The 25,978-nt window shown below is 36.4% G+C and overlaps 1 protein-coding gene across 5 annotated transcripts in view; it reads left to right on the plus strand.

The window, feature by feature from the left end:
- AXDND1 (axonemal dynein light chain domain containing 1) overlaps positions 1-25,978 on the plus strand; it is a 259,424-nt gene that overhangs the window by 180,902 nt on the left and 52,544 nt on the right. For all 5 annotated transcript variants that reach the window (XM_077157121.1, XM_077157125.1, XM_077157122.1 and 2 more), the window contains exons 19-20: positions 7,673-7,872; positions 8,681-8,777. In XM_077157121.1, the coding sequence (XP_077013236.1) occupies positions 7,673-7,872; positions 8,681-8,777 (297 nt within the window). The remainder of the gene's footprint in view (positions 1-7,672; positions 7,873-8,680; positions 8,778-25,978) is intronic.

Here is a 25,978-nt window from a genome sequence, read left to right on the forward strand (position 1 = left end):
TTTCTTGAGCTCTGAGAAAGATGTTTCAGCTTGGCATCTTCTGGCCCTTGCTCCTGGTTCATTGCTTTCAGCTTCTGGTTCCAGTGGCTTTCTCTCTGTGTCCTGAGGGCCTTCTCTATGTATCTGGGGTGTTTCTCTCTCTAAGCATCTTTGCGTCCTCTCTTAGCTTCTCTGGGGAAAACTCTGATTTCATCTGTTAGCTTAGCATCTCTCAGGGCATTTTCTGTCTCCAAACATGTGTGCTTTCTCCAAAATGTCTCCCTCTTAAAGGACTCCAGTCCAAGTAATTGGATTAAGGCCCACCTTGAATGAGTGGGGTCACATCTCCATGGAAACAACCTAATCAATAGGTCCCACACAACAATAGGTACTACCACCACAAGATTGTATTAAAATAATGTGACTTTTGGGAGTACACAACTGTTTCAGACCAGCACTGGCTCTACCAGTTTTTCTAGTTGTTCAAAGATTCTTTTGGAGACCAGAGCTCTGGAGGTATTTCACTCTGCCATCTTAATCAACCAGAATCTCTCTTCCTAACTTTGTTATAAAGAATTAACACTAATCCTTTAAAAATCTTACCAAAAATTGAAGAATAGAGAACACTTCCCAACTATTTCTATGTGGTTGGTATTATCTTGTTACCCAAACCAGACAAAGACATCACAAGAAGAGAAAATTATAGACTGATATATCTTTTTAAAGTAGATTTAAAAATCCTCAACACAAAAACTAAACTGAATCCAGCAAAATATAAGGAGTACACACTATTACCAAGATGAATTTATCCCAGGAATGCAAGGTTGGTTTACTCTCTGAAAATCAATTAATGTAATACATCATATCAGTGGAAGAAAGGCCAAAAAGCACTTTGTTGTCTCAATAAATACAATGAAAGCATTTGACAAAATGCAATACCCTTTCATCATAGAAATACTTAATAAATAAGGATTAGAACATATTTTCCTCAACTTGGTACCATCTATGAAAATGCATAATGGTGAAAGACTGAATGCTTTTTCCCTAATATTACGAATAGGAAAATATGTTTCCTCTCACCACTGTTACTCAACATTGTATTGGAGGTTCTATTCAGGGGAATTAGGAAAGAACAAGAAATAAAAATATCCATGTTGTAAAGAAAGAAGCTAAATATCTCTGCTTGCAGTTGAAATAATCTTGTACATAGAGAATTTCAAGGAATCCAGAAAAAAATATTAGAAATAATAAACAAGTTCAGCAAGTTTTCAGGATAAGGATCAATATACAGAAAGTAAATATACAAAAGTAATTTTGGAATGAGCATTCCAAAAATGAAATTAAGAAAACTTTTCCATTTACAACAGCCCAAAAAAGATTCACATGCTTATGGATAAATAAGACAAAGAAGTACAAAACTGGTATGTGGAAAACATTATTAAAGGAAATTAAAGAAGACAGAAAAAGTAAGGCATCCCATACTTATGAATTGAAAGTCTTAATATTAAGATGTCATTACTCTCCAAAATGATCTAAAGATTCAGTGTAATTCCTGTCAATGTCCCAACTGGATTTTTTTTACATAAATTGATGAATTGATCTGTAAGTTCTTATGGAAATTTAAGGGACTCAGTACAGCCAACACATCTTTGAAAAAGAACAATAATTTTGCAGGACACATACTTCCTGTGCTGGTTTGAAAGTATTTTGTATCCCACAAAAGCCTTATTTTAATCTTGATCCAATCTTGTGAGTGCAGCCATTTCTTTTAATCTTGATTCAATACTGTAGGTTGAAATCTTTTTTTTAAATATTGTATTGATGAAACAAAGCAATATATATGCAAGCATGTAGATTCTTAACGTATGAACATTCCATTCTTCGTGTATAATCAATGGCTCACAATATCATCACATAGTTGTATATTCATCACCATGATCATTTCTCAGAACATTTGCATCACTCAGAAAAAAGCAACAAAAAGAAAAAATAAAAAACTCATATATACCATAACCCTTACCTTCCCTCTCACTGACCACTAGTATTTCTATCTACCCCATATATTTTAAACTTTGTTCCCCTATTTTTTTCTATACCCCTTACCACTCCCTTTCATTGATCACTACTATTTCAATCTACTCACTTTGTTTTAACATTTGTTCCCCCTATTATTTATTTATTTTTAATCCATATTTTTTACTCATCTGTCCATACCATAGATAAAGGGAGCATCAGACAAGGTTTTCACAATCACACAGTCACACTGAGAAACCTATATCATTATACAATCATCTTCAAGAAACATGGCTACTGGAACACAGCTGTATAGTTTCAGGTATTTCCCTCTAGCCTCCCTAATACACCTTAAACTAAAAAGGTGTTATCTATATAATGCATAAGAATAACCTCTAGGATGATCTCTCAACTCTATTTGAAATCTCTCAGCCACTGATATTTTATTTTGTCTCATTTCTCTCTTCCCCCTTTTGGTCAAGAAAGTTTTCTCAATCCCTTGATGCTGAGTCCCAGCTTATTCTAGGATTTCTGTCCAACACTTCCAGGAAGGTTTATACCCCTAGAGGTCATGCCCCACATAGAGAGGGGGAGTGCAGTGAGATGGCTTGCCATGTTGGCTGGGAGAGAGCGAGGCCATGTCTGAGCAACAAAAGAGGTTCTCTGGAGGTGACTCTTAGGCCTAATTGTAAGTGAATTTAGTCTATCAGTTGCAGGGGTAGGTTTCATAGGAACAAACTCCAAGATTGAGGGCCTGACCTATTGATTTGGTTGTCCCCACTGCTTGCGAGAATTTCAGGAATTCTCCAAATGGGGAAGTTGAATTTTTCCTCTTTCTCGCCATTCCCCCAAGGGGACTTTGCAAATACTTCTTTATTCACTGTTCAAATCACTGGGATTTATGGGGGGCATCACACTGGACAAACCTCCAAACTATTATGCCCTAGTCAAGGTTCCGTGTACTTATGGTGTTCAAATAACTTGTCCATATAAGTTATATTAGGAAATGCACCAGTCAAAATATAAATTTTGTACCAAATAAACATTTTTTGCTTTAGTCTCATACAAGTTTTATATATGAATGACCATCTATTTTCAATACCCTGCAATATTGACATCCCTTGTTCTTCCTCATGCAAAAACATTTTTAAATTTATACATTTAATCTCTATCATTGTACACTTTAGGCATTCCTAGATTATACCATCTCAGTCTTTATCGTCTATCTTTTCTTCTGGCTTAGTTGAAATCTTTTGATTAGGTTAGCTCCATTGAGATGTAAAACACCCAATTGTGTGTGTGTTATTTAATTAGATGGAGATATGACTCCACCCATTCCAGGTGGGTCTTGATCAGTTTACTGGAATCCTTTAAAAGAAGAAACATTTTAGAGAGAAAGCCAGAATGACAGAAGCCTCAGAGCTGACAGAGAGAGCAAATGTTGATGCTTGGAGAACAATTGCTTCAGATAACAGAGACACAGATATTTGGAGATGCATGGAGCCTAGCAGACATTACCATGAGATATTAAGCAAGTCAGACCCTAGGGAGAACCAAAGGAAGCCAAGAGATGAAAGCAAGCCCCCCAAAAGCAAACTGAGAAATCCCCACAGGAACAGAGGCTTAAGGCAATGGAGCCCAGGAGCAAGGGCTAGTCACATGACTACCCAGCTGACAAAAGTGTTCTAGACCCAGTGGACTTCCTTGAATTAAGGTATCTTTCCCTGGATGTCTTAGTTTGGACATTTTACAGGTTTAGAACTGTAAACTCATAACTTGTTATATTTCCCTTTATAAAAGCTGTCCCATTTCTGGTATACTGTATTCCAGCAGCTTTCAAACTATGACACTTCCCCATATCAAAAATTACTACAAAATGATAGGGGAATCAAATCATTGTGATATTGACATAAGGCAAGACATGTAGATCACTGGAATAAATATATGGTAAATTCATTGTGAACAAAGGTGCCAAGATTCAATGAGGGAAAATAGTATTTTAACAATATTATTTTAACAAATGATTTAACAAATGATTTGGGGACAAGTGGTCTGGCAAAGAATTCTGCTCTTTTGCGACTGTCTTATTTCATTTACATAATGTTTTCAAAGTTCCTCCATGTTTTAGGATGTATCAGTACTTCCTTCTCCTTTTGCTAAATAATGTTTCATTGTAGGAGTATATCACATTTTGTTTATCTATTCATGTGTTAATGGACACTTGGATTATTTGCATTTTTTGGTTTTAAGAATAATTCTGCTACAAACATTCATGTACATGTTTTTATGTACACATATATTTTAAATTCTCTTGGGTATAGAGTTCTGGGAAGATAGTGGAATAGGATAAGTTGAGTTCACCCTGGCTCCAAGTAACAGCTAGAGAAGGGAGAGGAGGGTGACTGAGATGGTGATTCTAGGGTGTAAGTGACCTGGGAGGGTCTTCAGCACCACATAGGGAGGCCCTGGTTGCAAAAGCTGAGGAACCAAGAAGCAGAAAACTGGAGACCATCTGGCTGGTGCAAATAGCATAACACGGAAACCCGAAGCCCTCAGGAGTGCCTGGACAGGGAGACAGGGACTAGAAAGTAAGCCAAGCCATGTTCCTTGAATGTCCTACACTCACCAGCCCAGCCCTGCAACCCACAACTCACCTCATGCACCTGAACCCCATCACCTGCCCCATCTCCCTGCACTCCAAGTACCCCACCATGCCAACCCCTTCACATGCCTACCCTTCACATACTCCCACCCCAAGTGCACACATTCCTGTCCCATCTCAACCCACCTCTCCTGCAAAATTGCAGTTTTGCCTAGTCCCTCCCTCCGCTACCCTTTTCCCCTCGCTGCCCACTGCTGTTGATCATCAGCAGATAAAGGCTTCCAGTGCTTACCTCCATACCCAGTCTACATCCACCCCCAGACCATATAGTCATGCAGACCCACCCTGCCCCCCTTGAGCTCTATGCACATGAACATCAGTTTACTACATTCCCAGATTCATGCATGCACACGGCCCCCAGTCATGCCCACCCCCCAGCTCTGGGCAAGTGCTCACCAGCCAGGCCACATCCATCCCCAGCCCATGCACACACCATGCCAACCTGCTGCCCTGAGTTCAGCACATGTGCACAAAGGGCCCTGCACCTTAAACCAGTGCACACCAGGGCCCTGCCCCCCGGACCCATGCATCTACATAGCCACATCCTCCCCGCCATTGGGTGCCTGCGCTCACAGGTACCAGTGTACCATCACCAACCTGTACCTATACCTGCACTGCAATGCATCACCACACTGTTTTGCCTGCCCTGCACCCCAAATCCTGCTCCACATCCATCCTGCAAATACAAAGCTTTAGACTACTGAAGGAAATCGGCTTCCAAAGTAAACCAATCAAGATATTTACATGCAGTGAAGAAAACAGAAGATCACTAAGCATATCATGATGCAGACAGATATAGCCCAGCCTAACAACCAAATTAAAACACCAGAGGAGACACAGACATTGGAACAACTAGTCAAAAATGTTCATATAACTCTACTAAATAAAATAAATGGGATGGCTAATGACATAAAAAAGATCAAGAAGACACTATAAGAACATAAAGAGGAATTAGGAAGAACAAATAGAAAAATAGCAGATATCCCAGAGATTAAAGATGTTGTAGATCAAATAAAAAATATACTATAGGGTGGGCAATGGTGACTCAGTGGCAGATTTCTCACCTGCCATGCCAGAGACCTGGGTTCAATTCCCAGAGCCTGCCCATGCAAAAACAACAGCAACAACAAAAACAAAAACAAAAACCCCAACATACTAGAGAGACATAACAGCAGATTTGAAGAGGCAGAAGAAAGAATATGTGAACTAGAGGACAGTACAACTGATTTTGAACACTCAAGATAGCAAATGGCAAAAAAAAAAAGATGGAAAAAATGCAATTGGATCTCAGGAAAATGATAGACAAAACAAAGCACACAAATATGAGAATCATTGATGTCCCAGAAGGAGAAGAGAGGAGTAAAGGGCTAGAAAGAGTAGTTGAGGATATAATGGGGGATAACTTTCCAACCCTTATAAAGGACATAAATATGCAAATAAAAGAAGTTCAATGAACTCCAAATATAATAAATTCAAATAGGCCTTCCCCAAGACACATATCAATTAGTCTGTCAAATGTTGAAGAGAAGCAGAAAATCCTGAAAGTGGCAAGAGAAAAACAATCTACTACATACAAAGGTAGCCATATAAGACTGAATTCAGACTACTCAACTGGCACTATGGAGGTGAAAAGGCAGTGGTATGATATATTTAAGATCCTGAAAGAGAAAGACTTCCAGCCAAGAATTCTGTACCCCGTCAAATTGTCCTTCAAAATTGATGGAGAGATTAAAATCTTCACAGATAAACAAATCCTGAAAGAATTTGTCAACAAGAGAACAGCCCTATAAGAGATACTAAAGGGATTTCTGGCAGTTGGAAAAAAAAGACAGAAGAGGGAGGTATGGAGAAAGGCACAGAATTGAAGGACAGCCACAGCCAGCCCCAGAACAATCTTTTAGAAGAAAGCATCACCAGGATGACACCTTGATTTTGGACTTCTCTTTGCCTCAAAACCATGAGTCAGGAAATTTCCATTTTTAAGCTATCCCATTGCATGGTATTTTCTCTGGCAGCAAGGAAATGAAACCACCTTGGCATCAAATAGGACACTGCCACCCTCATTTCCTATCCCACGCTGATTTTCACATAGTGCTTGTTTATTACAGCAATCAACAATAAAACCAACATCAGATAGATATAATATCATCAAAATGGATGTAGTAAACCTAATTTGAAACTGTGAACCCTGTCAAGTTCATCCTGTGCTTGACACATGTTAAGTATAACCATGTTTCCCTTGAGAATTTGCAATCCCATGGCAGCCCTAAGTACTCATCACGGTGCCCTAGGTTGCCTTGGTGTACAATTTGGGAACTGCAGCTTTAATGGGTTAATGTTCTTGACCAAGGTAAAAAGGAAGAGAGTAATTTAATGAAGTGTAGTGAGTATTAATTTCCTAGGGCTGCTATAACAAATTACCATGAACTTGTTATCTTAAAACAACAAATTTATTCTCTCATGGATCTGGAGACCAGAAGACTGAAATCATGGTATTGGCCAGGCCATGCTCATGCCAAAAACTCTAGGGAAAAATCCTTCCCTGCCTCCTCTAGCTTCTGTTGGTTTGTTTTTTAACAAAAATCCTTGGCATTCTTTGGCTTGTGGCAGCATAAGCCTGATCTTTGCCCCTGTCACCACATGGCTTTTCTTTGTATCTCTGTGTCTGTGTCCAGACTTCCCTTTTCTTATAGGGTCACCAGTCATTGGATTAGGGCCTTTCTTAATCCAGAATGACCTCATCTTGATTATATCTACGATGACCCCATTTCCAAATAAGATCACATTCATAGGTACCAGGGATTAGGATTTAAACAGATCTTTTGGGGATACTAATTCCATCCACAAAAATGAGCAAAAGGAAATAAGGTTACATTAGCTTGGTGGCAATGATTTAACTTCATTAAGAATTATAATGTCGAATCATGGACACAGTTTGCTGATAATATCTAAATTTGGTATGGCTTCTACTGTTTTGATTATTTAAAATTAGTTACTTGTGTATTAATTTTTAAACAGATGGATGAATTGCACATATCTATGATCCAGTGGATGGTAAATTTGCTGATTTTAATGATACCTGACTTTACTGATCAAGACACTCTCCCAACATCTGAGAAGAAAAGTGCCGAGAGACAAGAAATAGGAATTACAAGACTAGCGCTAGATGCAACTCCACTGGCAAGAAAGTTGGCCAAATACACCATCTATCTTAACAGGTGAAATTACCTGGTTATTTTATTGCTGTCCTTTTGAAGATTAAATGTGACATAAAGCAGAGAAGGGAAAATCAGTGAAGCAGCAGCAATAAGCATTTGTCAAAAGAAAAAGAAACATAAAAAAAATTCATTTTTAAACTAACCTTGATACTTTACCCACTTGGACTATGAGTTTTTTATGTTCTCCCAATGGCATTAGAATTCTTTTGAAAATTGTTATCATAGGTAGAGTGGGAAGTGTGTATGTGTGTGGGGTGAGAATTAGTAAACTACAGAAAGACCCATTTGTTTGTATAAATAAATTACTTTTTTTCACTTTTGCATGTACAAAGGAGCATTTACAAAGATGCTTCTAAATCAATTTTATGCAAAGCTGAATGAATATTTTTATGTCATTCAGTAAATGCCAACCAAAGCTCTCTTTTAAAATAATATTTTAAAACCATACATCTAAAAAGCTAGAAGATTCCCATCAGATAAAAAATGGGATCTGAAAAATTGTAATTTATTAATCAGGAAGTGAATTCTTACTATGATTATTTGAATTTCATGAAGTGGCTTTTATGCCGGGTGGGATCTGTCAGTAATTGTCCTTCGTTTCAAATCAATGTTACCAATGGCCAAGAGGGAAAGGAATGGAAGGGAGGAAGTGGGCAAGGGTGGGAAACTGAGGAAGAGGCAACTCTTCCTCAGTTGTGATCAGTAACTGAATTATTATAGTAAGCTTCTACTGTATCTGGATTTTAAGAAGTTAGAAGAAGAACCAACAATAAATAGTTTGTGCTGTTTGTTTTGTTTTTTTTCCCAGCTGTTGCAAAGGAATGGTAACAGCAATGGCTCTGAGTAAAGCAGCTCATTCACAAAAGAATCCTAACAAGGAGTTTCATGAGCTGGATAAAATGAAGGTAATAATTTTGTCTTCTTCTTAATTCACTTTGGTTTCTTTTAAGCAACTTTTAACTTACATTAAACTACACATATTTAAAGTGTAGTTTTACAAGTTCTAAAATATACATCACTGCAATTAAGATAATGAACAAATCCAACACACCCAAACTTTCCTTGTTATTTTGTATCCTCAGGCAATATCTATTCTACTTTCAAAGACCATAGAAAATTTTACTTTTTAGAATTTTATTTAAAGGGAATCATACAGTATATATTGTTTTTTGGTGTGGCTTCTTTTGACTAAGCATAATTATCTTAAAATTCATGCATGTGTTGCTTATATCAAGTAGTTCATGCTTTTCAGTTCTGAATAGTAGTTCAATGTATGGATGTACACTACTTGTCCATTCCCTGCTGATGGGCATTTGAGTTTTTCCAGTTTTTAATGATTACAGATAAAGTTTCAATGAATATTCATATATAAATCTTTGAATGGAAATATATTTTCATTTTTCTGTGTAAATATCTAGGAATAGAATGGCTGAGTCATATGGTACATATATATTTAATTTTTTAAGAAACTGTCAAACTGGCTTCCAAAATGGTTAAACTATTTTATACTCCTGCCAGCAGTATATAAAAGTTTCAGTTATGTCATGTCCTCACCAACATTTCATATGGTTAGTCATTTAAATTTTTAGATATTCTAATGAGTGAATAGTGGTATGTCATGATTTTTTAGTTTTTTTAAATTGTGGTAACATATATACTACATAAACTTTTCCAATTTAACCATTTTAAGCATATAATTTAATATGTCTCAATTTTCTAGAGCTGTTATGACAAATATCACATGAGTTGGCTTGAATAATGAGAACTTATTGACTCATGGTTTTGAAAACCAGAAGTACAAAATCCAAAATCAAAAAAGCCATATTTTCTTTCAGAGTCGGAAGTGTTGTGGTGATAGCAATTTCTCTTTCCTCTCTGGCTTTTTTTTTTTTTTTAATACATGGGCAGGCACTGGGAATCAAACCTGGGTCCTCAGGCATGGCAGGCAAGCACTCTTACCTGCTGAGATACTATGGGCTGCCCTCCTCTCTGGCTTCTTCTGACCTCTTATTTCTACAGGTTTCTGATTCCTACCAGGTTCTGGGTTTTACTGACTGACTGCATTCAAATTTTCTCTCCTTATAAGACCTCCAGTTACACTGATTAAGACATACCTTGATTCAAAATCCAATTTACAAATGGGTTCACATTTACAGGAATGTGGATGGTTTTAGTTTTATTTTTTATTTTGAAATAATTTCAAACTTACAGGACAGTTGCCAAAAAAAAAAAAAAAATACAGCCCCCATAAAGAGAACTCCAACATACCCCTATGCCCTACCAAGTTTAACATTTTGTCACCTTTGTCCTTTCTGTTTCTCTTTTTTCCTTCCTTCCTTCCTCTTCTCCTTCTCTCTCTCTCTCTCCCTCCCTCAGTCTCTCTCTCTCTCTCCCCTACCTACCTACTTAGATAACATGCTCATTTACTTAGATACCAACTTACCTTCAATGATATACACAAACTATATTCCTTTACCCCTACTTTCCTCCACCTTTATGTAGTTCTTGTCACAAAATACATACTTATACATTATGAGTCCAAAACTATTAATTTATCATTACATTTTATGCATTTGCCTTTTAGAGACTATAGGAAGTAAAAAGTGGAGATACAAACAAAAAAGCTATAATATTGGTATATGTATTTACCCATGTCATTATCTTTACCAGAGATCTTTATTTCTTCATGTGGCTTGAATTGATTATCTAACGTCCTTCCCACTTAACCTGCAGAATCCCCATTAGCAGGTGATAAAGGAGTGATGAAGTCCCTTGATTTCTGTTTTTCTGGAAATATCTTAATTCCTTCCTCAGTTTTGAAAGACATTTTTGCTGAATGCAGAATTCTTGGTTGCAATTTTTTTCGCTTTCAGCACTTTAAGTGTCCCACTGTCTTCTTGCCTCTGTGGTTTCCAATGAAATCAGCACTTAATCTTATTGAGTCTCTTGTGTGTGACACATTGCTTCTTTCTTGTGGCTTTCAGGATTCTCTCTTTGTCTTTTGACATTCCACATGTAGATTATAACATGGTGTGGTGTGGATCTATTTGGTTTTTTCTTGCTTGGAGTTTATTGAATGTCTTGGATATGTATATTCACGTCTTTCATCAAATTTGGGTTTTTTTAGTCATTATTTGAATATTCTCTCTGTCCCTTCCTCTCTGTCTCTATTCTCTATTCTTCTGATATTCTTACTATGTGTACATTGGTATGCTTGATGGTGTCCCACAGTTTCCTCAGGCTCTGTTCAGTTTCTTCACTTTTCCCTCTTTCTGCTTCTCATACTGGATGGTTTCAACTGTCTTATCTTCAAGTTCTTTCTTTTGCCAGCTCCAATCTGATGTGGAATCCTCTAGGTCTTCATCTCTATTGAGATCTCTCTATTGCTTTTTTCTTTATGTTCGTTTATCCTGATTTCCTTTAGCTCTTGTTCATGTTTGTCTTGAGCTCTTTGAGCATATTTAGGACCATTTTTTTTTAAGCTTTTGTCTGGAATGTAGCAGGCTGATCTTCCTCACTGATGGTTTCTAATGCTTTACTCTCCTCTTTTCATGGGCCATCATTTCTTGTTTCTTTATATACCTTGTAATCTTCTGTTGAAACCTAGACATTTTGATATTTAAGTTTGTTGTCACTGGAACTTAAACTCTGGCATTTGTTTCTTAACCCTGTATCTAGCTAGTGTTATGACAAGCTTTCCTTGAATGCTGGGAATTAGCAAAAAAGGAAACCCCCCTTCAACTTTCCTAGTCTTTTAAGATTTGACCTGTGTGAGTGATTTCCCTCAGTGTTTATCCATACAATAAGTTTGGAGAATTGCTCCAGCCAAGGCATTGGGACCTCCATAATCCTTTCTATGCTTGCCCTGTTCTATTACTGCAATCCTTTAAGTGTTTTCTGGAACTTTGAGAAAGATATTTCTGCCAGTTCTTGCTAATTGTTCAAAGCTTTTTGAAGACTAGGGGAAAGGTGTTCTGAAGTGTCTCACCTTGCGATCTTGATTGGGTACAGGTTAAGATTTGAACTTTTTTTTGTGGGATACATTATTCAATCCCAAAACGGCATTAATTACATTTACAATGTTGTGCAAACACCACCTCCAACCATTACCAGAACTTTTCCATCACCTCAAGCAGAAACTCTTCACTCATTAAGCAGTGTTTCCTCCTCTCCCCTTCCCTCCTACTGTAACTTACTTTCTCTCTTTGAATTTGCATATTTTAGTTTATTTCATATAAGTGAAGTCATACAATATCTGTCACTGTGATTTAAACTTATGTTTCTTTAGTAATCAGTGATGTTGAAATGCTGAATATCTTTTCACGTACTTGTCTTCTAGTATCATCTTTGGTGAAGTATCTTTACAAATATTTTACCAATTTTTATTGGACTGTTTTTATTATTATGAGATTTTGAGAGTTCTTTCTATATTCTGGAATCAAGTCTTTTATCAGATACGTGTAAAATAAGTAATTTCTCGTAATTTGTGACTTCTCTTTTCCTCTCTAAACTGTCTTTAAAAGAAGAAACTTCTGAATTTTGACAAAGTTTAATCTACATTTTTTTCTTTTCTAGTCCTTTTCATTTACATATGAAGTTTTAAGTTATTTTATCAGTTTCCCCAAAAAACCCTGCTGGGATTTTGATTGGGCTTGCGTTTTGTTTATCAATAATTTTATGGAAAATTGACATCCTAACAATATTGTATCTTTGAATCTGTAAACATAGCATACCTCTTAATTTTTAAAATTTTCTTTATTTCAGCAAAGTTTTGTAGTTTTCAGTGTACACACTTTTGTCACATTTATCTCTAGTTATTTAATATTTTGTTACTGTTGTAAATGGTATTGTTTTTGTCATTTTAATTTTTGAGTATTCTTTGCTAATATATAGAATTACAATAGTTTTGTTTTGTATTGTATGTTGGATCTCATATCCTCTGACCTTATTCCTTTTAAGAGTGATTTTTAAAATACATTTTATACATTTCTTAAGATTTTCTATGTAGACAATTATGGCATCTGCAAATAGGGACAGTTTTACTTCTTCTTTTCTAATACCTATCTTTATTTATTTATTTTGCCTATTGCACTAACTAGCACCTACAGTGTCATGTTGAATAAAAACAGACATCCTTGCTTTGTTCCTTATCTTAGAGGGAATATATTCATTCTGTCATCTTTCAGTATGATGTTATACTGAAAGGTTATAACCTTTCAGTAGGTTTTTCACAGATGCCCTTTGTTAGATTGAGGAAGTTCCTTCAGGTTTGCTGAAAATAATTTTTTTTTAAAATCAGGAATAGATGTTGGAATTTGTCAAAATGTTTTTCTGTATCTAATGAGCTAGTCCTAAATTGTGGGGGGGTTTTGCCTGTTAGTATGGTGAATTACATGGATTGATTTGTGAATGTTAAAACTAACTTGCATCCTGGGGAGAAACCTCTCTTAATCATGATATATTATATCTTTTATACATTGTTAAATTCAATTAGCTAAAATTTTGTTCAGTATTTTTGCATGAATATTCATGAGGGATATTGGTTAAGCAGGTTTCTTTTTTCTTTTTTTTTTTTTTTTTTTTTTTTTTTTTAGGGAGGAAAGGAAGGAAAGACAGAGAAGGAAGGAAGGATGGAAGAAAGGGAAACATTTTCTTGTTTTATTATACTTTGTTTGTTTGTTTGTTTTTTACGTGGGCTGGGGCCGGGAATCGAACCGGGGTCCTCCGGCACGGCAGGCAAGCACTCTTGCCCGCTGAGCCACCGCGGCCCGCCCAAGCAGGTTTCTTTTTAAGTAATAACCATTTAACGTTTATATCAGGAATATGCCCGCTTATTAGAATGAGTTGGAAGTCTTTCCTACTCTTCCATTCTTTGGAACATTTTGTGTAGAGTGGTGTTATTTCTTCCTTACATGTTATATAGAATTCACCAGTAGAAGTTTTGTGGGAAAATTTTGTGGGCTTTGTGGGAAAGTTTTTAAGCTACAAACTCAATTTATTTAATAGACATAGGGTTATTCAATTTCTTTCACAGATTTAGCGCAATTTGTTTAATAGACATAGGGCTATTTATTTCTTCTTGAGTGAACTTGGTAGCTTTGGTCTTTTAAGGAATTTTTGATTTCAGGTAAATTGTCTAACTTATTGACATATAGTTGCTTATAATAGTCCTCTATTATACTTTTAATGATTATTGGATGTCTAACCTCCCATTTCTGTTATTGGAAATTTGTATCTTCTCTCTTTTTTTCTCTCTTCTGTTCAACTTTATCAATTTTATTGATTTCAAAGAAACAGCTTTGGTTTCATTGATTTTATCTACTATTTTTCCGTTTTTTTCCCTTGACTTCTACTTCGATTTTTATTTTTCCTTTTTTCCTACCTATTTTGACTTAATTTGCTCTTCCTTTTCTAATTTCAAGTCTAAATGAGATAATTGATTTGAGACCTTTTTTATTCTAATATAGATATTCAGTGCTTTAAATTTCTAAGTATTACTGTAGCTAAGTGTTTCATTTTCATTCAATTCAAAATAATTTCTAATTTCCTTTTTGATCTACTCTTTCACCCCTGGGTTTTTTTCCTGCCCCACCCCCTGGGTTCTTTAGTAGTGTACTTAGTTTCTAAATATTTGAATATTTCTTAGACATCTTTTCTAATTTAATTCTATTATAGTCAGAGAACGTACTTTGTATGTTCTGAATTCTTGTAAACTTATTGAGACGTATTATTTAACCTATAATATGATCTAACTTTTGGTTTGTTTTGTATACACTTGATAATAATGTACATCCTATTGCTGGAATATAATATACATGTTGATGAGGTCAAATTGGTTAATAGTGTTCAAAAGTGTTCTATATCCCTGCTGATTTTCTGCCTACTTGTGCCATCAATGATTGAGAGAGGAATATTTGAATCTTAAGTATAGTTGTGGTTTTCTGTTTTTTTCTTGCTAGTTCTATTAATTTTTGCTTCATGTATTAAGAAGCTCTGTTATTAGGTACCTAAATGTTTAGGATAGATTGCCCCCTTTACCATTATGAAATGACTCTCTTTATCCTTTGCAATATTCTTTACTTAACAAAAAAACTTTCTCTGATATTAAAATAACCACTCCAACATTCTTTTAATTAATATTAGCAGTTTTATCTTTTTCCATCCTTTTATTATTAACTCCCTTGTGTGTTTACATTTCAGTGGGGTTTTCATAGGTAGTAGATGGTATGGTCTTTCTTTTTTATCCAATCTCATGATCTATGCCTTTTATATTTAATGACTATTAATTATAAGTGTACATGTAGCAAATTCTAAAATGACCACTAAGAATATTGAAGCAGACTATATAATTTCCAATTGGAGGGAGAAAAATGAATGCTAAAACAATCAATCCAAAAGAAGGAAATGCAGGAGAAAAATAATAGAACACATGGGCAAATAGAAAATACAAAATATGATGATAGATTTATATCCAAACATATCAGTAACTGGATTTAATATGAAGGGATTAAATGCTCAAGTTAAAAGACACTGATTCTTAGACCATGTATAAAAATTACTACAGTCTGTTTATAAGAGACATATCTAAAATACGAAAATAAATACCAAAATGAAAAGGATGGAATAAAGCTACACTGGGCAAATACTTACCAAAGGAATGCTTATATAGATATATTAATATGAGACAAAAATGTTACTAAATATTAAAAAGGACACTGCATAATGATAAAAGGCTCACATTATCAGGATAACAGTTTTAAATTTGTATGCATCTAATTACATGACCTGAAAAAAATATATGAAGCAAAAATTGAAAGAACTACAAGTAGTCGACAAATCCACAAACATAGTAGGAGATTGTAATGCATACTCTCAGTAATTGATAAAACAAGCAGGCAGGGCGGGCCGCGGTGGCTCAGCGGGCAAAGTGCTTGCCTGCTATGCCGGAGGACCTCGGTTCGATTCCCGGCCCCAGCCCATGTAACAAAAAACGGAGAAACAAAATACAATAAAAAACAAGAAAATGTTTAAAGATGTTTCCCTTTCTTCCTTCCTTCCTTCCTTCTATCCTTCCTTCCTTCTCTCTGTCTTTCCTTTAAAAAAAAAAAAAAAAAAAAAAAACAAAAAAAAACAAGCAGGCAGATGTATGCATATAGAAGATTTGAGAAGAATGATTAAAATAATTTAATATATATACAAAGAATGCTGTAAAATAATTAATCTAATATATATACAAAGAATGTTGTGCTAAACCTCTCCAGAATACAGACTCTTTTCAAATACACATATGCCATATATAAAAATTAACCTTATACTATAGGAAATTATAGAAAAAGTCTCACAAATATCAAAGGGCCAAATCATAGAGAATATTGTGCTGTTTTGCAATTGTGATGTACCCCAAAAAAGCCTTGTTCTTCTAACAAGTCAAATATTATAGGATGGGGCCCTTTGATTAGATTCTATCAATGGAAATATAATCCACTATATTGTGGGTTTGACCTTTTGATTAGATGGAGCTGTGTCTCCACTCATTTAAGGTGTATGTTTTTAAAAATATTTTTTTCTTGATAAATCTTCATGCACATACATTCCATATATTGTGTACAACCAGTGGCTCACAATATCATCAAGCAGTTGTGTGTTCATCACCCTGATCAGTTTTTAGAACATTTGCACCACTCCAGAAAAAGAAATAAAAAGAAAAAACAGGGGAATTTGTTAAGTTGCAAGTTTACAGTTCTAATGCCATGAAAATGTCCAAATTAAGGCAAGGCTATGAAATTGCCCAAATTAAGTCATCAATAATAGGTTACCTAAACTCAAGAAAGACCCGTGAGGTTCAGGGTTTCTCTCTCAGCTGGAAGGACACAAGGAGAAGTCTGCTAGCTTTCTCTCCTGGCTTCTTGTTTCATGAAGCTCCCCTGGGGACATTTTCCAAAGGTCTCTGGCTATGTGGGCTCTCATGGTTCTCATAGCTCTAAAAGGGACTCTCTCCAAAATGTTTCCTCTTATAAAGGATTCCAGTAAACTATCAAGACCCACCTGGAATGAGTGGAGTCACATCTCCATCTAATCAAGTTTAATACCCACAATTGGGTGAGTCACATCTCCGGGGAGATAATCTCTTAAATCTCCAATCTAAAGTACTGAATAGGGATTAAAATTCCTATTTTAAATGGTTTCTCCCACAAGATTGGATCAGGATTAAAACATGGCTTTTCTAGGGTACATAATCCTTTCAAACCACTACATTCCACCCTCTGGACCCTAAAAGCAACATGTTTTTTTTTCCATATGCAAAATACATTCATTCCATCACAATATCACAAAACTTTAAACCATTTCAGCAACAATACAAAAGCAATATAAAGGCACAGTACAAAATCTCATCTAAGTTAGCTACAGGCATGATCTGTCCTAAGGCAAAATTCTTCCCATCTCTGAACCTGTAAAACTCAGAACAAGTTATTTGCTGCCAATGTACAAAGGAGGGACAGTCATAGAATAAATACTCCTATTTTCATAGGGAGAAATTAGAAGGAAAACAGGGGTACTGGATCCAAGCAGTTTTGAAAACCTACAGGTCAAACTCCATTAGATTTCAGAGTCTGAGAGTCATTTTTTTCTTCAGGGCTTTAGAAAGTGGCAGTCCCACCTTTTCCAAGGGCCTATGTAGTGGCCTACCTCTCTCTGAATGCAACCTTGGGGGAGACCACCTTTTTCTCAGCTCCACCCTCTCCAAGCATTGGGGCCTCACCCAGGTTCTCTGCCATTTCCAGGGCACACACTCAACCCTTCCATATGGTAGCAGTCAGGCTCTCCCCAATCCCTAAGGAATGTGTTCCACCCTCTCTAAGACCTGAGCAGAAGAGATTTCCAAATTAAATGTGAAATGCAAAACTGGAAATCTCTTCTGCTAAATATCCAAGTTCATGGCTTTTAAAAATCTACCTTCCAGCAAAGCCACCAGTCAGTTTTGCCAGATTATTTGTCATTTTAAAACAAGGATCACCTTCCTTCCAGTTTGCAGTAACACACACTTCATTTCTGTCTAGAGCCTCAGCAGAGGCATCCCTAGAGTCCACATTTCTACCAATAGTCTCTTCAAAGCATTCTAGGCCTTCTCTATCAAGCTCCTCACAACTCTTCCAGAATCTTCCCCTTATCTATTTAAAAAGTGGTTCCAACATACCAGGTATTTACAAACTACAGCAACACTCCACTCTCAGTACCAAAATCTGTTCTAGTCTGCTAGCTACCAGAATGCAATATACCAGAAACAGAACGGCTTTTTAAAAGGGGAATTTATTGAGTTGCTAGTTTACTGTTCTAAAGCAGTGAAAATGTCCAAATGAAAGCAAGATATAGAAATGTCCAATCTAAGGCATGCAGGAAAAGACACCTTGGTTCAAGAAGGCTGATAACATTGAGGGTTTCTCTCTCAACTGGAAAGGCATGTGGCCAACATGGCACTGTCCGGTAGCGTCCGGTAGCTTTCTCTCCAGGCTTCTTGTTTCATGAAGCTCCCTTACAGCCATTTTTCTTCTTCATCTCAAAAGCTCTCTGGCTGTGTAGGCTCTGTGGTTCTTGTGCTCTCTCGTGCCTCTTTCATTATTCTCCAAAATGCTTCATCTTTTAAAGGATTCCATTAAACTAATCAAGCCCCCACCTGAAATGGGTGGAGTCACATCTCCATCTAACCAAGGTTAATACCCACAATTAGGCGAGTCATATCTCTGTGGTGATAATCTAATCAAGCCTCCAACCTAAAGTGCTGAATAAGGATTAAAAGAAATGGTTGCTTCCACAAGATTGGATCAGGATTAAAACATGACTTTTCTAGGGTGCATAATTCTTTCAAACTGGTATGCTGGTTTCTGGTATCCTAGAAAAGGCATGTTTTAATCCTGACCCCATTTTGTAAAGGCAGTCATTTCTTCTAATCCCTATTCAGTACTGTATGTTGGAAACTTGATTAGATTATATCCATGGAGATGTGACTCACTCAAGAGTGAGTGTTAAACTGGATTAGATTCTCCACCCATTCCAGGTGGGTCTTGATCAGTTGTACTGGAATCCTTTAAAAGAAGAAACACTTTGGAAAAAGTGAGAGAATGAAAAGAGAGAAAGCCATGAGATTCTGAGAGAACAAAATGCCACAGAACCATGAAGCAGAGAGTCCACTAGCCAGTGACTTTTGGAGATGAAGAAGGAAAACACCCCGGAGCTGGGGAGCTGGGAGTAAGCTTACAAATGATGCCATGTTCACCATGTGCCTTTCCTGATGAGAAAGAAACCCTGACCATGTTTGCCACATGCATTTCCACTTGAGAGAGAAACCCTGAACTTCATCAGCCTTCTTGAACCAAGATATCTTTCCCTGGATGCCTTAGATTGAACATTTCTATAGACTTGCTTTAATTGGGACATTTTCTTGGCCTTATAACTGTAAACTAGCAACTTATTAAATTCCCCTGTTTAAAAGCCATTTCATACCTGGTAAATTGCATCCTAGCAGCTAGCAAACTAGAACATATGTCATATCTATTTTTTTTGTTTGTTTTTACCTTTACCGATAGTCTTCATTTCTACACTCTTCTCCAGACCTCTCTCTCCTGCCTTTTCCTATCTGCCTGTAGTTCTCCCTTTAGTATTTCTTGCAGAGCTGGTTTCTTAGTCACAAATTATCTCAGTGATTGTTTGTCTGAAAATATTTTAATCTCACCCTCATTTTTGAAGGACAATTTTTTTAAGATCCAGATTTCTTGGTTGGCAGTTTTTCTCTTTTAGAATCTTAAACATATTATACCACTGCCTTCTTGCCTCCATGGTTTCTGCTGAAAAATCTGCACATAGTCTTATCAAGCTTACCTGGTATGTGATGGATTGTTTTTTTCTTGCTGCTTTCAAAATTCTGTCTTTGCCTTTGACATTTGCAATCTAATCAATAAGTGTCTTGAAGTTTGTCTACTTGGATCTATTCTGTTTGGGGTACCCTGCACTTCTTGGATCTATAATTTTATGTCTTATGAAATGGATACACCTCATTAGTTTTTCTCCTCCTTTTATCCTCTCTTCTCCTTCTGAGACACCCACAACACATATTTGTGTGCTTTATATTGTCATTCAATTCCCTGAGAACCTGCTCATATTTTCCAATATTTTCTTTTGTGTGTTGGATTTCAGAGATCCACCCCTCTAGTTCACTGAGCCTTTCTTCTGCCTCTTAAAATCTGTTGTTGTTATTGTCCATTGCTTTTTTCACCTCTTCTATTGTGCCTTTCATCCCCATAAGTTCTGTGATTTGTTTTTTCAAATTTTCAATTCTTCTTTTCATTTACCCAATGTCTTCTTTATATCCTCCCTCAACTCATTGATTTGATTTTTTGATGAGATTTTCCATGTCATTTTGACCATCCTGAATTAGTTGTTTCAATGCCTATATCTCATTTAGAGTGTTGGTTTGACTGAGCCATAACTTTGATTTTCCTAGTATGATTTGTTATTTTTTGCTGGCAACTAGGCATTTGGTTTCCTTAATTAGTTTATTCTGGAGGTTGTTTTCACTCTTTTACCTAGAATTTTCTTGCTGGGTGACTTTGTTCTTTGACAGTCAGTTTAACTTATTCTAGACCTCTAGCATAGGTTCTGTTTAACTGATCAGAAATTTTCAGTTCTTGTTTTTCCATTTCTTGTCCAGCCTTTATGGGGCTTTTTTTTTAAGGAGGGTCTCCTCAGATAATATTGACCTAGTCATAGTTTCCCCAACCAGACAGGCCCATGTGTCAGGAGGAAAGTGTAGCCAGCATCAGTTTCCCCTGAGGGTGAGACCCAACAGGTTGTCAGACTTTCCTATGATGCCTCTAGCCTCTGTGATTTTCCTGTCCTTCCCAGTATGTGGCACTTGTCTGCTCATGGCTTCCCACCAACTTAAAGTGATGTGGTGCCTTTACCTTCAGCAGACTCTCTCTTCTGGGGCATGGTTGAGAAAGAGATGAAGTTGTAGGATGACTTTAATTCCTTCAGTTTTCCAGTCCCTGGGGCCTGAATTCCTTGAAGGATGAATTCCACTTAAGTTTCTCCCCTCCTTTCTCTTGGGGAACATATACCCTTTAGGGAATTAACTCCTTTCCCCGGAGTAGTTACTTTGTCTCTCAGACAAGTTTAATTCTTCCCTTGCCAGGGGCAGTGCTGGAGCCTGAGAGTGCTTCCAGTTATATTGAATGAGCTGTTAACAGTAGAAAAAAGGCAAAAAAAAAAAAAAGACTTTTCAGAGCCGGACCCTGCTCCTTGGGATTGTCAACCAAGAATACATGTTGGTCCGTGCTTCTATATATCTACAGGCTCTTTCTTGGAGTCTAGCCCTTTTACAATATTTTACCCTGTCCAACTTAAAAATCCTCTGTTTTTCTTTTCCCTCTGTTGGCCGCACCCCCTCTCTGCTGGATCAAAAACTCCTAGTACTTTTAACGCTTATTCCAGGTTTGTGTGTGTTGGAGGCTGTGCTGGCTTGAAATGATGTATGTACCCTAGAAAAACCATGTTTTAATCCTAATCCCAATTTGTAAAGGCAGCTGTTTCTTCTAATCTCTATTCAATATTGTATGTTTGAAACTGTAATTAGATCATGTCCCTGGAGATGTGATTTAATCAAGAGTTGTTGTTAAACTGGATTAGGTGGAGGCTTGTCTCCACCCATTTGGGGGGGTCTTGGTTAGTTTATTTGAATCCTATAAAAGAGAATGACAAGAGATAAAGCCAAGAAATTTCTGCAAGAGCAGAGAATGACATAGCCACGAGAAGCAGAGAGTCTACCAACCAGCGACCCTTGGAGATGAAGAAGGAAAATGCCTCCTGGGAAGCTTCATGAAAAAGGAAGGCAGGAGAGAAAGCTAGCAGATGATGCTGTGTTCGTCATGTGCCTTTCCAGATGTGAGAGAAACCTTGACTGTGTTTGCGGTGTGCCTTTCCACTTGAGAGAGAAACCCTGAACTTCATCAGCTTTCTTGAATCAAGGTATCTTTCCCTGGATGCCTGTAATTGGACATTTCTATAGACTTGTTTAATCAGGACATTTTCTTGGCCTTAGAACTGTACACTAACAACTTATTAAATTCCCCTTTTTAAAAGCCATTTGTTTCTTGTTTATTACATTCTGGCAGCTAGCAAACTAGAACAGGGGCCTATTTTCAGTAGTCAGAATATTTAATTAATTCCACAGTTGGGGCTTAGCTGAACTAAGCTATTGGCTAGTAGAGTTTTTCCTTTCCCCTTGGGGAACCAGCTTACCATGCAGCCTGGGGGATTTACAGTTCTGTGTGGGGCCTCAGCAGTTACACCTGGTCCAGACTGGTGTATGCTATGTGTCTGGTCACGAATGTTCCCCCAGCAGTTGTTCTGTACTGTTCCTGGCAATTTACTAGCTGCTCTGAAGGGCAAACTAAATCCCACACCTCACTAAGCCGCCATCTTTGCCCACCTCTTGTATATCTAAGGTGTATATTTTGATTAGTTTACTGGAGTCCTTTAAAAGGGGAAGCATTTTGGAGAGAGTTCAGAGTTAGCAAAGAGAGGCAGCATGAGACCCGGACGTTTGGAGATGCAGAAAGGAAATGCTCCCAGGTAAGCTGTTTGAAATCAGCAAACAAAGACCCCAGCAGACCCAAGCCACATGCCTTCCCTGTTGACAGAAGTGTTCTGCACCCATTAGCCTTTCTTGCATCAAGTTATCTTTCTCTGGAGTCCTTAGTTTGGACACTTTATGGCCTTAGAATAGTAAACTTGTAATTTAATAAATTCTCTTTATAAAAGTCAACCTATTTCTTGTATATTGAATTCTGGTGACAATTAACAAACCAAAACAAACATGTTCTCTGACCACAACATAATGAAATCTGAAATTAGTAATAGGTAATGTTCATAAATTTAAAAATACTCTCCTAAATTTCAAATGGATCAAATAATAAATTACGATGGAAATTAGAAAATACTTTGAATTAAATAATAATAAAAATGCTACAGAGCAAAATTTTAAGGATACAACTAAAGCAGTGTTTATTAGGAGATTTCTAGCCATTATTGATTGTATTAGGGAGAAGTGAAAATTGATTAAATAAGCATCAATTTCAAGATTTTTTAAAAAGAACAGCAAAATAAGCCCCAAAATATAAAGAAAAAGAAATAATAAAGATACACACTAAAATGTAATTGAAAGGAAAAGTTGCATAAAAGGAGATTATCATATGAGATAAGTTCCAAGAGAAATAAAATCATTTATACCAAAAAGATTATAAGCAAGTATTCACAGGAGCATTATTCATAAGGGTAAAAAAGTGGAAACAACCTAAATGTCCATTAGTTGATGAATGAATAAACAGAATCTGGTATATCTAAATAACAGGACATTATTCAGCAATAGAAAAGAATAAAATAGTAATACATATTTAGACATGGATGAATCTTGAAAACATTATGCTAAGTGAGATAGCAAGTCACAAAAGACCACATGTTGTGTGATTCTACTGATATGAAATGCCCAGAATAGGCAAATCCATACAGACAGAAAATAGATTAGTGATTGCCTGGAGCTGGGAGACAGGGAGTGGGAATGGGGAATGACTGTTAATGGGTATGAAGTTTCTCTTTGGTATGCTGAAACTGTTCTAGGATAAATTGTAGTGATGTTTTCACAACTCTGTGATTGTGCTAAAAAACACTGAATTGTGCACTTTAAATGGGTGAATTGTATGGTATATTAATTATATCTCATAAGATGTTTTAAAAACCTAGTTAAAAAGAGATGATCAATAGAGCTAAAAATTGGTCCGCTAAAAAAAATAATATTGAAAAGAAAACATAGAGGAAGATGGGGAAAAAATCTGTATCAGGAATGAATAACTCAGAGGTTTCAGGCATTAGAAAGCTTTTGGGAGAACATTATGAAGGACTTTGAAAATTTGAAAATCTAGATGAAATGGACAACTAAACATAACCAAAAAGATTTAAAGAGAAATTTTAAAAATGTGAATAGTACTATGACTATTAAAGGAATTGGATTAGTAGTCAAACTTCCAAAAAAAAGAATGCTCTATCTCTATATAACTTCAATAGCAAGTTCTACCAAATATTTAATAAATAAAAAATTCCATTCTTACACAAACTCCTACAGGATATAGAAAAAAAGAGTGAATACTTTTTTTAAATTTTTTTATTGTATAGTATGAAGCAAAGAAATAAAAAAGCAATACTTTTCAAAGCACTCTCTGTAAGTAATTACAGTACGGATCCTAGAGTTTGTTGTGGGCTGCCATATGATCCTCTCAGATTTTACCTTCTAGCTGCTCCAGAATATAGGATGCTAGAAGGTTTAAATATTTTTTTAATTTATCAATTAAAAAATTAACAACAAACAAACAAAAACATTAACATATTCCATTCTACGTATATAATCAGTAATTCTCAATATCATCACATAGTTGCATATTCATGATTTCTTAGAACATTTGCATCAATTCAGAAAAAGAAATGAAATGACAACAGAAAAAGAAATAAAATGATAACAGAAAAAAAAGTTTATACATACCATACCCCTTATTCCTCGCTTTCATTTATCACTAGCATTTCAAACTAAATTCATTTTAACATTTGTTCCCTCTATTATTTATTTTTATTCTATATGTTCTACTCATCTGTTGACATGGTAGATAACAGGAGCATCAGACACAAGGTTTTCACAATCACATAATCACATTGTGAAAGCTATATCATTATTCAATCATCATGAAGAAACATGGCTACTGGCAGTTCCCTCCAGCCTCTCCACTACATCTTGAATAACAAGGTGATATCTACTTAATGCGTAAGAATAACCTCCAGGATAACCTCTTGACTCTTTGGAATCCCTCAGCCATTGACACTTTGTCTCATTTCACTCTTCCCCTTTTGGTTGAGAAGGTTTTCTCAAACCCTTGATGCTGAGTCTCAGTTCATTCTAGGGTTTTTCTCAATCCCTTAATGCTAAGTCTCAGCTCATTCCAGGATTCCTGTCCCATGTTGCCAGGAAGGTCCACACCCCTGGAAGTCATGTCCCACATAGACGGGGAAGGTGGTGAGTTTGCTTGTTGTGTTGGCTGGAGAGAGAGGCCACATCTGAGCAACAAAAGAGACTCTCTTGGGGGTGATTCTTAGGCCTAAATTTTGAGTAGACTTGACCTATTCTTTGTGGGGTTAAGTTTCATATGAAAAAACCTCAAGACTGGGGGCTCAGCCTATAGCTTTGGTTGTCCACACTGCTTGTGAGAATATCAAGAATTCAACCTGGGGAAGTCAAATCTCTCCCCGTTCTCACCATTCCCCGAAGGGTACTCCGCAAATACTTTTCCACTCACTGATCGAATCACTCTGGGATTCACTGGGGCATCACTCTGAACAAACCAACAAAATCTCATGTCCTACTCAAGATTCCAAGCACTCACGATGTTCAACCAAGCCATCTACATTAGTTATATTAGGAAACACACTAGTCAGAATATAAATTTTGTACCAAATAAACATTTTTTTGCTTTAGTCTCACACATTAGTTGAAATTTTAAAATATTAAGTACCATCTATCTCCTGATGGTCTCTGTTACCAATGAAATATTCCAAGTTTATTCACTAATGTTGGTTCATATTGGTGAGAATATACAGTATTTGTCCTTTTGTTTTTGGCTTATCTCACTCAGCATAATGTCCTCAAGGTCCATCCATGTTGTTACATACTTCATAACTTTATTCTGTCTTAAAGATGCATAATATTCCATCGTATGTATATACCAGTTTGTTTAGCCACTCATCTGTGGATGGACATTTTGGCTGTTTCCATCTCTTTGCAATTGTAAATAATGCTGCTATAAACATTGGTGTGCAAATGTCTGTTTGTGTCTTTGCCCTTATGTCCTGTGAGTAGATACCTGGCAATGGTATTGCCGGGTCATATGGCAATTCTATATTCAGCTTTTTGAGGAACCGCCAAACTGCCTTCCATAGCGTTTGCACCATTTAACATTCCCACCAACAGTGATAAGTGTTCCTCTTTCTCCACATCCTCTCCAGTACTTGACAT

The sequence above is a fragment of the Tamandua tetradactyla genome, chromosome 4 (assembly GCF_023851605.1).
Source record: "Tamandua tetradactyla isolate mTamTet1 chromosome 4, mTamTet1.pri, whole genome shotgun sequence".
Taxonomy (NCBI): Eukaryota; Metazoa; Chordata; class Mammalia; order Pilosa; family Myrmecophagidae; genus Tamandua; species Tamandua tetradactyla.